Genomic DNA, 12,861 nt, shown 5'->3' on the forward strand with positions numbered 1-12,861 from the left:
TTAGTTAAAATAATTTTAGTGCCAAAAATTAGAGGTTCCTCATTTTACATGAAGTTTCTTGAAACCATAAGAGTTGGTTTTCATCTTATTGAAAATTATCTTTAGCTTTGCCTATAAAAAATGAGCGCATCTCAAGTTTATTGAGAAAAAATAATTAATGACTCTAATTATTGAATTGAGGTAATCTACTCTACAACCTCCGTCTCAACTTTTAGAATTCGAATCTACAAAAACACCACTTTCACAATTAGTTAACCACTAATATATCAAGACAATAACATAGTGATTAACTATTACAAAGCCCAACTATCCCCTACACGTGTTGATGGTACCACATACAATAGGAAAATCTGGTTGAGAGACTATATCGTAGATACATGACGCTAAAGTAGAGTGGAGGTGGAGCTAAATATTTAAGTGGAATACGGTAGGATACATCTAGATAGCCAATAGGATCATACTTATTTAGAGGTTACCATTTCTTTTAGACCTAAGAAATCCCCCTTCATCACATAGGTGAATCTAACCTATGAGATAACTACTGAGATGATGGATATGCTTCTCAAAAAGAGATATAAATGGTGAACAAATTGTGATACAAGTCTTGATAGGTTCAATGATGACAATCACAACATGACTCAAAGAAACATCATGCAGAACTCATATAAAACCACCATGCATGGCTCATAGGTTGATCAAAAGCTAGCTGGCTAAGAGGCAAGCATTCATGGCTCAATGATTGAGTACATATGAGCTTTAAAAAAAACCATATGAAATCCCTCCTAAACAAAAAGGGCAAAATAAATCCACCTCAATACATACTAGGTTAAGTGAACAACTGATTGGGGTTTATTGGATGCAAATGGGACGGGCTGTCGTACTTTATAGTAGCAAAATGCAATAAAGCTACATGAATGTATACAAGTCAAAGGGAAAAACCTAATGGGGAAAATTCTTTTCTTAATCATGCAATGCATACAAGAAGGATTTTTTCTTGATTTTATGAAATTTCTTTATGAGCTTACTCCATTTCAATTAGAACCTCTAGGGGGTCTAATCCAATTTGTTGATTTTATGAAATTTCTTTATGAGATTACTCCATTTAAGATAGAACCTCTAGAGGGTTTAATCCAATGTTTTGCACTCTTGTTTGACACTTGGCTCATTTTTTTAATCTCTTCCAAAATTTGGTGGAAACTAGGAGTGCTTATATCTTCACTTGCATATCGTTGGCTCGGAACCTAGTGTTAATGCGAGGATGAATCACTTTAAGGTGCATTACCACTTCATCAGAGAGAGGTTCTTGGCAAGAGATCAACCTTGAGTACGTTGTGATAGATGAGTAGGTTGCAGTTATCTTCACGAAGGCCCTTGGAATGGAGAAGCTGTGGTTGTTTTGAGTGATGCTTTGTCAATATCGATGGTGAAGAAGATAAAGTCTTCACCTGAATCTTTAGCTTATTCCATTCCCTCCCATAAGGAAATTATAGCATCTAAAATGAATCTCCCTTTGATGAAACTCTTTTGCTACTTCAAAAATGATTTGATCCATAAGTCTTCTAGTTGGGGTTAGGAAAAATATCTTAAAGATAGAAGTCATACATGTTATGGGCCTCCAATTGGCCAACTCCTCTTTAGACTCCATCTTGCAAATCAATTTAGTGACTGCAATGTTAACCTTGGTGGGAAGAGCTCCTGAGATGACGAGATGTCAAAAAGTCTTGATTCATCTCGAAGAACTCATTAGGAAGGTCATCAAGACCAGGTGTCTTTCCATATCTCAACTTTCTTATGGTTTCTTTAATCTCCTCCTCAAAGATAGGCTAGTCAAGGAGAAGGGGCAATTAGGAGCCATTGTTTCCAATTTGACTTGGGCTATTTTTGCCTTAGCAACGAGAGAAACTTAGAGGAGAATATAGAAAACATTAGTATCTAGGTTCTTGTTTTAGAAGGCAGTAATCATACCCTTTTACTCCTTAAGGTAACAAATAAATCCCTTGACCTATTTCCTTTTAGGTAGCTCCAAAATTTGCTTAGTGGGCTTGTCTCTCTTTCTTGCCCAAAAATCTTGGTCCAAGCAAGGGCACTATTCGCATTTAGGAGCTCTTGCTGCTTAAGGATCTCTTTCAGCTCTAAGAGCTCATGAGGGATAGGAGCTCCCTGAGGAGTTTTTTCTTCTAAAAGAAATTGTTTTGCCCTAATCTCCTTAGCTTTCTTCTCGTACTCAATGATGCACTTTTGAGTGTCACTACCTACCATATCCCAAGCCTTGAAGGCTGAATCACAAGTACTGAAAACAGATTGGAAAACTTGTTGAATTTTGTTTCTGGCAGTTTGTCTTGCAGCAAGTTGATAGATATGTACGCTCTGTCTAGCCTTGCAACTCTGTAATAGGATCCATGCTATTTGTTACTCCAAGTCAATCCAAGAGTCTTTATATATGTCAAAAAGATTTAGGGTTTCAACTAGTTATGGCCACCTCCTTTTCTCATTCCTTAAGATTATCTATCCCAAGTTATGCCACATGTCCTAAATTTTTCCATCATGTTCGAATCCCCTATGAGAAAAACACGAAGATATTGCTTTTGTCTGAAATTGAATTATAGGCATATTGGCTTGCGACTGTTTAGTTAAAAGGCTCATCAACTAGGGTCAGAAAAACCAAATCGGTGTGTAAGCAGCCTTACATGACTTGATTTGCTTTCCATTTTATGTGTTTTAGAGTGCTGACATACTGAAAACATGTCGAAGCTTTTCCATGGCCTTCCTCGTCATGGCCACGTCCTGCTTGGATGCTGCATGGTTGCCTTGTCTCTGCTCTTACCCTCCCAAGAACAATTACAACAGGCAAGTTCTGACAAAACGCACTTTCATCTGTGTCACACAGAGAGAGAGAGAGAGAGAGAGAGAGAGAGAGAGAGAGAGAGAGAGATGAATTGAAATGAAATGTTATATTAAACGTTTTTCAAAAGGCCAAAACGACCTATGGAAAGGGGGATCTAATACAATGTTTGGGTACTAAATTAATAAAAGCTAAAATGAACATAATTGTCTGAGGATGTATTGCATTGGGCGTTGAAGAATATCGTCAATGTCTGCGTTGGTAAATAGTCGTATTGGACGTTTCCCATGCCGTGCTAGAATAGTCTTGATCCTTTGATGGAGCCTACGACCATGTAGGATATGGTAACAGGTTTTGGAAATTCAACTAGTAATGAGCTCTGATTGCACGGTTGTCTGGATATTGAAGTATGGGAATGTCTTTGCTGGGTGTTGGAAGGGGTATGGTTGATGGCCAAAGTGTATAATATATCTCGTGCTGCTTATGCCATGATTTTTGTGGCTAAGCTGCCAGGTTGTGTCAATTGGGCTGAGGTTCTCATTCGACAGTTGTTTACTGAAGCCAGAAGAGCAGTCGGCACGATGGATAGAGGGCAGTCAGTGAATACTAAAGTAGGGAAAATATTGCGGCTTCTTTTTCCAGAGTCAGGTTTCGAGGGCCTCATCTTTCGGGTTTATGTCCCTACTATGCCATGTGACAATGTGTGCCCTTTCCCCCTGTTGATGTGCTGGTGACCTCAATGCTGATTACGGTGAATCTAGCCGACTAGGAGCAACTGGCACTGTTTTTGGTCCTGGTTCTGTTGTTGCCACTAGTAATACTGTTTCTGTGCCACGGGTCCCCAAGACAGTGGTAAAGTCCACTGCAGAGGATGGAGTGCTGCAGCCTCCGACGAAAAAGTGGAAACAAGAGATGCTGGAGAGGAGGTCGCAGGCTTTATCGGCAACTCAGTTTGCTGTTACAGGTACCAGTAAGGCTAGTGATGCAGGTCGGACGGTGTCCGCACCAGTTTCTTTGCCAGTATCTACTTCTCCGGTGACTGTGCCGGTTACAACCGGCCCCGTGCAAACCTCTGCTATTGTGGTTTCTACCCAATCCGCATCTGGGAAGGCAGGACGATAAAGAGATGCATCAACTACTTGCACGGCTACATTTTTTTCAAAATTAAAACAGTTGCCTTCAGGTTCTGATACCAGTGCGGAGTATCCTTGGATGCAGCTAGGATACCAACTACAAGAACAACATGTCACTGACTGTTTACAATTTATATGTGTGAAGTCAATTTCACTGGCATGAGCAACGGCAGTAGTTGCAAGTTATTCCAGTCCAGCAGCAGTAGATCTTTGAGCTAACAACTCATAGTCAGTCTTTAACGGAGAGACTTGCTGAACTAGAAGGGCGGCTGTATTGGGCTGAAACACGTGAAGTTTCCGCAGAACAGTGGGAAGAACAAGCTCGGCGCTAAATCCATGAGGCAACAGAGGCAGCCACTGCAGCTGAAGAGCGGCAAGCGGAGTTTGCAAGAAGTGTCTCCAAGGAGATGGCTTGGCATCGGGCAGCAGACTTCTCACTGAAAATGGCATATCAAAAAGCCAGTTCTGACCTGCTGCCACTGACGGAGGATGACCTCGATGCAGTTGTCTCACTTTTGAAAGAAGATATACAAGTTCACTGAGAAGGGGAGATTCAAAAATGGCGAACCGCACTCAAGCCCTTCTCGGAGGTTCCAGCGTTGCTCGCACCAGAGGGTGATCCGGCTGGGCTGATCGGGGTAAGAGAAAGGGAGATGAATATATCTCATTTCCCAGCCAACTGTTTTTTCAAGCCTTGTGACTGATGGCCTTGCTGTCCCTAATAACTGGTTGCTGAATGTGGAGGTGGCCCTCAGAGCGGCGGAGACAGAGCTGGACAGCCTCAAAACTCATCTGTTGCTGAGAAAGGAGGAGGAGGAGCAATTGCGGGAGGAAGTGGCTACCCAGAAGCATAGTGCTGCCAAGTATAAGACTCTGCTCATACGGCATTACCCGAGCTATCAACCTTTCGCCCATTTACGGCCATATGTAAATCCCCACCCACCTCCCATTTTCATTCCACTTGCAGATCCCTCTGACGGCGATTGAATTTGTAGTAATGTGAGATCAGGTCCTCCATGCGTTTCAAATGTAGGCTGGAGGAACCTTAGTCGGATACCGAAGGGGTATATGTGCCTTATTGGAAACGGTGTAAGTGTTCGCACCGATATGCGGGATGGATCTATAGAGACAGGCATGGCCTGCGTGTGATGTAACATCATTTTCTGTATGCTCTGGTGAATGTCGATATATGCCAGTGTTATTCCTGCTGATGTATGACTTGACAAGGATAACCCTAACCCTAAAACCCATTGCATAAAGTCATGCCTTGGTGCACTTTGAAATTGCTCTAACTTGTCTAGTTTTCCAAGCTCTCCTAAGTACTTCAGCATCCAGTAGAACATGCCCACCCGCAAGAAGATGCTATTGGTGTACTATGTGAATTTAATCAGAATATGTGTTCATTTAAGTCAGTGCTCCACCATGCATCGCTCGAGATGTGGTGCACCATAAAATGCAACATTTGCAGAATTTTCATGTGGCTATCTAGAATGACATGTAGAAGGGAGTTGCAGATAAGTTTAGACTATGACAGGTTGCAAAAAGTTCTAGAAAACAACATTTTCCTTGCCTCCGTCCACAAGGCCTGGCAGGCACTACAGTTTGGTAGGAATTGTTGAGTAAGGGGGGGGGGGGGGAGGGTGTGCGCATTGTTAGGGGGTTCCTAGTAGAATCAAGAGGAATCGTTGTGATCGTCTCAATGAGAATTGAAAAGCAATATTTTGGATGAAAATCAAAGCTCATCCATGCAACTATCTGAAGGAGTTTCATCGTTGGAAGTGTTTTCAAAGCCTTTTTTTAAAATTTACTACGAACATAGTTCACATGAGAAAATAAATGGTGGTGAAAGATACAAGTATTTATACTTCTCTCTCGGAAAAAAAAAAGTATTTATACTTCTCTGTTTTAATTCGGTTGGGACTGTCAAGTGGGAATGCTTTTTTGACATGAAAGGTGTTATTATTGACTGATGAATTGACATTCGATCTGCAATACGTCAAACAAATTTATCTTTAATCTTTAATGGTGCGGTTGCAGCAGAGAAGCAAGGAAATTGACAGGAGCTTCTGGATTGCTGATGATATGTTCTGGAAGGACGGAGAACCTTTCCGAATATTAGGAGGGGATGTGCATTATTTCAGAATACACCCCAAGGTAGGTTCTTTTAACTCTTTTCTGTGGTGACATACCAGAAAAACAGCGGGTCTTTTTTTTTGGGGGGGGCGGGTGTGTGTGTAGTTTGTCCTTGCTTTGCCTTAATTCTCAACAATTTTTGGGCTGCAGCAGCTAGTTATAAAGAACATAGGCACATGCAGAAAAAATTGAGAATCTAATGTGCATATCTTGGAGAAGTCATGAGCTAGATGATGTTGTCTAGACAGATTGAAAATTATCTTGTGCTATTTGGCATAGGTTCTGTCTTCTCATGCCATCTATTTGTTTTGCTAAATAACAGTAACCTTATTTCTATAGATGTTGTGATTGATTTTGCAAAAATATTTATTTTATGAATGCTTCTTTAGATAAAGATTCAATGGTGTAAAAAGAGAATTCTTAGGTTGGCTTTGTCGTTTGTCTCATTGTTTATCAATTCAGAACATTGTAAATGAAGTCTTTTAAGCTCAGGTTGTCCTTTTGCCTGGTCTCTTCTCTTTGATAGTATTGGGAAGATAGATTATTGCGAGTGAAGGCATTGGGCTTAAACACCATACAAACTTATGTGCCCTGGAATTTGCACGAGCCAAGGCAAGGGGAATTTCATTTTGATGGTGTTGCAGATCTTGAATCATTTTTGAAGCTCGCCCAACGACTGGACTTATTGGTGATGCTTCGTGCTGGCCCTTACATCTGTGCAGGTTTGCTTCTTACAGTCTTTACAAAGATTTTATAGCAGAATTTTATTTCAGGTGACAACGCAATGGAGTGTAGGGGCTGTAAAGTTAAGTTCTTTAATTTCTCTGACAGAAATCTTAAAAGAGACAATCCAATATGCATTGCTAAGAGTCTAATGATTTTTTTAGAAAAAAGATTTGTAGGCTGTCCTTATCTGGGAAAAAATCCTTTTACACGAAAAAAGGAGTTTTTCTGTAATTTTCCAGCGTTGTAAAGGTAATCAATTTGCAATCGTGTGATTGAAAGTGTCAATATGTTCTTGTCGGCCCTGGTACTTTACCTTTGTGCATCAACATGAATAAAGTGTTGTAGCCTTTGTCAACTGGGCTTTTTTAGACACCAATGCCTCGTTTGTTATTCATGTCCATCAAGTACACTTTTTGTTACCTTCTGCCATCAACAGTGTGAGCTCCTAGAGATCTGTTTTGTTTTTTACCAATTCAAAGAGATGGTTGTCTTGTGTCTTTCTTTGACCTCGGGATGAATGTGTGACAGAGTGGGACTTTGGTGGTTTTCCTGCTTGGCTTTTAGCACAGCAACCGCCTTTGAGACTTCGATCATCAGATCCTTCTTACTTGAATCTTGTAAGGCCATCGATTTCATGTGAAAATGTCTTGCTTCAACATTGGGCATATTCAAGGCACAAATTATTCCTTTTCTTTACTGGAACTTGTTAGCATCAGCTCTGAACCCAAGCTCTCTTTTGTTTCAGGTTGATGACTGGTGGAAAATCTTGCTTTCCAAGATTTCTCCACTGTTGTATGAAAATGGAGGACCTGTGGTAATGGTCCAGGTAACTTTACGTGACTTAGACTGCTGACAGAGTAGTTGCCTGGCAATTGACGTTATAAGTAGGTCCTCATAGTGGGTTGGGTACTGCTGCAGGTTGAGAATGAATTCGGGTCTTTTGGCAAGGACGTTGGTTACCTTCAGCATCTTGTCGATCAGGCCAAATCCTATCTTGGAAACAACACCATCATGTTAGTAAGAGTTTTTTTCTCATGATGAAGAATGGATTTTCTGCTCACTTAATGGGGAAGAAGACATCTCTATCCAACTTGTCACATGCTTCCTTTTTACCAAGGGATTAACTGTGTTGTGAGCTTGAACTAAATCATCCAATATGGGGTTCTGCTTGACATTGGGGCCCTGAGGGAATCTCAGTGCCGGTTAAGGATTATACGTTAATAATAGAAATGTGCAGAAGGGTTACCGTCATGTTTATCATTTAAAATGTGGCGTAAGGCCATTCTGAAATGGTGTCAAGAATTGACCAGGAAGTAAGAGGCTGTATTTGAAATTTATTGCAAATAGCTGATTTTTTGGTGATTTGACCTTTGCCTCTAGAAAAAACTAGGCTGTTAGCTATCCTATTGTTCATCCCATGACAACGTGTACTGTGTGAAACATTGAAAGAGAGTAAGGGAGGGTACAATCTTTTTAAAATAGAGCAAGAGTGTTTCAACAGCACATCAACATCAGCCAATATTTGTATGGAAACAGAAGGAGCAACAGCTGAACTTTTTCAAAGTAGCACTGAAATAGGTGAGGGACTACCGGTGCCAGTTTTCTTATAGCCCCTCCCCTGATAGAGGGGTAGAGATTGGGCTTGTTCATACCATACTACTATGCTACGTGGACTCTTCACTCCCTACCCACATATGCATGCCATACTACACCCCCATTTTGGTGCTAGCTCCATCCCCTTCATCGCTCATACACATGTTTACGCATCTACATTTCAGTCTGTTTCTCTATAGCAGGTTTATTTTCAACACTTTTGTCCTTTTTGTTTTTGGATACCCAAAGGACACACATATGCACATCGTTTTGTCTCATAGGTTGGCCACTGGAAGACGTTAATAAGGCTCTCTCTCTCAGATACATGGACACTCACCTGTCTCATGGGGTACGATGTGCTATTGGCCAGATACGCACATCTTCACACCAGCTGCGGATCGAGACTGGGAGATAAAGCGGAGTACCAGCAGAGGCCAGGACATGCCCCTTGTGTGACATCGAGCTTGAGACAGAGTTGCACTACACATGCCATTGCCCCGTCTACTATGAGATACGAGGCCGCTTCCATTGCTTGTTCAGAGAGGGCTTTGGACCATTCTCTAGAGTCATGCGGTACGAGGATCAGAGATGCCTGGGCTTGTTTTTGCTCGAGCTGCGCAGACACAGAGAGAGAGAGAGCTTGATGAGAGGAAAGATTAGCCAGTCTCAGAGACAGATCACAGACTTCTTTAGAGCTGCCACTGGACACGCCGAGGACAGCGACTGAGCTGGGGAGATCTAGACGCCCACGACTGTGGAGGACTACACAACATAGACAAAGGCTGCATCAGAGGATCCAGGTCACTTTGGCTCGACATGCACAAAGCCCGGTCAGACTATTGACAATGGAGGAGATTGATGAGATCCGCCAGCGACCGATGCTGGATCTCCTATGATCTAGCTATCCCAGCTAGCTGTTTTAGCTGCTTAGTCCACACCCAGCAGTCTAGGATTCCATAATATTTTATTTTGTCATTTTGTCATCTTGTTATTCTGACTTTGTATCAGATCCACCACATTGTAACTTTCTGGTCTCATAGGTCACTTTGGCCTTTTGAAGACGTTAATATAACATTTCATTTCATTTCATTTCTCTCTCTCTCTCTCGCGGGCTATGTGTATCAGTGGCTGCAGATCCTCTCTAAATAACACTGCCACTCCCCCCGAGCCCCGCCCTCTGTGCTCTGAGCATGTCTCCTGTCTGTAGGCTGTCTCCCACCTGTATCCACTGATGTGAGGCATGGATTGCCCAGGGGCCTGGTGTGTCTCAGAGTAAAAGACGATGTCTCTTCCAGTAAAGCTATCCTCAAAAGCTCCCACATCAAGACGCATAGATCCATTGCAGTTCCAGGCAGCTACTTTGAGTGTGGCCCCATAAGTCTCGCACCGTCATGTGGAGCGTCGCTCTAGTATTACCACTTTTCCGTCTCGGTAAAAAGCGATCTTGCCTTTCCCCCTTGCCGCTCTAATCTCCGGCATTACTTCCTGCATATGATACTTCCGAGGAGATGCTTAGGGAGTTGGACGTGACAGAGATGGACCTATCGTACCGTGAAGGTCTACGCATCGATGGCTTGTCCCCCACTTGGTGGGAGGATGACAATTTAGTAATTTACCCGCTATCCTAACCAAGCTTAATGAGGCTGTCCAACCTGTCAAGCTCGACATTCCCACCATCGAGTTCGTAAATCGTGATCTTTGCACCAACCAAGGGAGCCTTGTTTTCAAGACCAAAGAGAACCGCATGGCACTCTTAAAGCAAACGCATCTTCTCAAGGGCACGACCATATGAATTAGTGAGGTTCTAACCCCCCCTCAACTTAAGGTAAAGAAGCAAGAGCTACAAAAGGTACCAGATGCACGGGCCGCAGGCAAGTACGCTGTCTATCGTGGTGGTAGAGCCATCATTGAGGAGTTTTGAACACAAAAACTTAAAAGCCACCCGGCACCCCCCTCCTCCTCCCTTAGCCACCCCCACCCCATAAGCGACATCTGTTGCAATTTTTTTGTATCCCCTATCCCCCCCCTCCACCACCACGCGCACAGTTTTTTTGTAAATCTTTGGGAGTAATTTACAAGTGGGAAACCTCAAGGCGAGGAAAACCCATAGAAAAGCTCATATACAAAAGCAAAAACACATTAAGTGTTCATCAACAAAAAGCTAAAAGCATTCATAGGAAAGCTGATGCATGGCTGAAGTGATATCACCAACTTCCTAGGTAAAAAGTAAAGATTGCTTGAGGGAAAGCTTGAAAAACTGAAAAGGATCTACATCAGCCCGAGAGAACATGCAACTATTGCGACGACGCATTTATGACGAATAAGGCTTTGATATTCCTTTATCAGAGCCCACGGCAGAACATGAGTCATCTGCGTGCCAAAAAACAAAGGAGACATTTCTAACAGCAGATTCCTGGCTTCAATATTCGCCAAGAGGACTTCATAAAATCCCGAGCACCAAAATAGACACCCCTTACAACTTGGCGTTTAAGAAGAAAATTGACCCATTGTCCGACATCCTGGGCGGTAGGCATTTTCTCAGGAAAAAACAAAATGATTGCATTCAAAGCATATTTGCGACCGGGTCCATGAGTTCCTGAATAGGAATACGTACTTCGAGAGCAGGAGGAAACTGTTCTAGTCTATCCGATCCTCCTCGAAGTCCTCATACAAGCAAGCTTTGATCTCCGACGTGGCCTTCGAAGCAGGTTCCATGGCTTTCCGACGCTTAAACACACACAGGGAGTCAAACATAAATGAGCAAAACCTTTCCCAGGAAGCAAGCGTTTAAACAAAACACTGTGAATAACTGTAAATGATGGCAACTTGAAGCTCTGTACAAAGTTCACTTTGGCAGGTACAGTATGCCACAACAGCCTTACATTAAAACATTAAACCTTGTCCACACTTTCTGTATAAGTCGCACTAAAACTGAATGTCTGTACACTTCTGTACGTGAATTCAACAGCCCTAACTGAACACCTGCTGAACAAACGCTTCTAACTGTACACTGCTAAACCCTTGTTGAACACCACTTATGTAAAACGGATTTGCTGTACACCTCACACACACCACACAGACTGCTGCCGGCAGAGCACGCAGAGGCTGCAAAGACTTGCACACAGGCCCCTCACGCACAGGCTGCAGGGGACGCGCAGGCTGAGGGTTACCCGCAGCAGAGGTCTTACATGCAGGCTGTATTTCGCACGCTGCAGAGGTCTTGCGAGCTATCACCACACACACACACACACACACACACACACCCCACCACCACCACCATATCTATATGTGCCATTGCAGACATTGTATCCTCTTAGATAGAGGAGCCTCTATTGTACACAAGTTTTTTTGGTCCCATAGGTCATATTTGACCTCCGAGGAGGATAATGTAATCTCTCTCTCTCTCTCTCTCTCTCTCTCTCTCTCATTTCATTTCATTTCTCTCTCTACTTACGTTAGCTTCTTAAAAAATACTTTGTAGCATATCTGAGACATCGTTTTCGTGTACTTTCTATGCTTGTTTTGTTTTGTACTTTATTGTTCCATACCCAATGTACCTGTAAACCTGGGTATGTTGGCTAGAAATGATCGGGCAGTTAATTGGTTGTTGAATGTTTCCATTGAAGCTGTTCCATTATCTAAGCTTTTTGGGAAATGTCATTGATGATTGAATAGAGTTGTTGAGTTGATATTTACTTCGTATACAAGTCTTCAACTCAGTAAAATGTTATTTTGACAGAAAATGTGTTTCTTAAGCATTATCCATGTGCTGTCTATGAGTGCAGCTATACCACAGATGGAAACTCTCAAGGTAACCTGGAGAACGGAACACTGATGGACGCAGAAGTATATACAGGTGACTCTGGCCCTCCTGTTTGTGCAACTCATTCGTTTTTCCTGTAAGCTGCACATAAATAAACAATAGTGTGAAGATCTTTAGTCAGCTTGCCAAACTATGCTTTATGGTTTTTCGGATCTGGCTTTTTGTTGTTTCTTTTTTTGACAACAGTTTTTTTTTTTCAAACAGGCTATTCTCTTCTTGATCAAGACACAGAATAAGGCATGCACAAAACTCAAGTTTTTAACACATCACTTTTTATTGGCTTTCAATTGTGAAGAAGTAGACTCTTAGCGACTGGCCACTCTTGTGATTTGCATGCTCTCGTGGAGTGAACGCCCTAACCCACAGGGAGCTTGCGCACATGCAGCACATCAATCCTGTTTCTTCTTCTTCTGCTAACAGTAGGCTCCACTGCTTTTGGCACGTCGCAGAGCTTCCAAGCCAGTAAGGAATCTTCCCGTCATGCGAATGGCTACCCACCACTGAGAACGTTAAGATGGGTACGGCTTGCATGTGCGCAGCCTATCTATCACTAACTAAACACATGGTGGGCATTCACGAGCGATCATTACCTGGGCATTCACGAGCGATCA

The 12,861-nt window shown here is 42.5% G+C and overlaps 1 protein-coding gene and 1 long non-coding RNA gene across 8 annotated transcripts in view; both read left to right on the forward strand.

The window, feature by feature from the left end:
• Positions 1-2,613: 2,613 nt before the first annotated feature.
• Positions 2,614-12,861, forward strand: part of BGAL17 (beta-galactosidase 17) — an 85,683-nt gene continuing 75,435 nt past the window's right edge. For 3 of the 7 annotated variants that reach the window (XM_086506404.1, XM_086506402.1, XM_086506405.1), the window contains exons 1-7: positions 2,678-2,847; positions 6,013-6,129; positions 6,635-6,830; positions 7,363-7,451; positions 7,580-7,660; positions 7,753-7,847; positions 12,213-12,283. In XM_086506404.1, the coding sequence (XP_086362530.1) occupies positions 2,743-2,847; positions 6,013-6,129; positions 6,635-6,830; positions 7,363-7,451; positions 7,580-7,660; positions 7,753-7,847; positions 12,213-12,283 (754 nt within the window). In that variant the 5' untranslated portion in view covers positions 2,678-2,742. The other 4 variants (XM_086506406.1, XM_086506407.1, XM_086506403.1 and 1 more) reach the window with 4 other exon arrangements.
• On the forward strand, positions 2,858-5,260 carry LOC147419022 (uncharacterized). The gene is made up of 2 exons (XR_015187204.1): positions 2,858-4,613; positions 4,731-5,260. It is a non-coding gene; the product is annotated as an uncharacterized LOC147419022 (long non-coding RNA).

Source organism: Adiantum capillus-veneris, chromosome 29, assembly GCF_014529385.1.
Source record: "Adiantum capillus-veneris isolate H3 chromosome 29, ASM1452938v2, whole genome shotgun sequence".
Classification (NCBI taxonomy): domain Eukaryota; kingdom Viridiplantae; phylum Streptophyta; class Polypodiopsida; order Polypodiales; family Pteridaceae; genus Adiantum; species Adiantum capillus-veneris.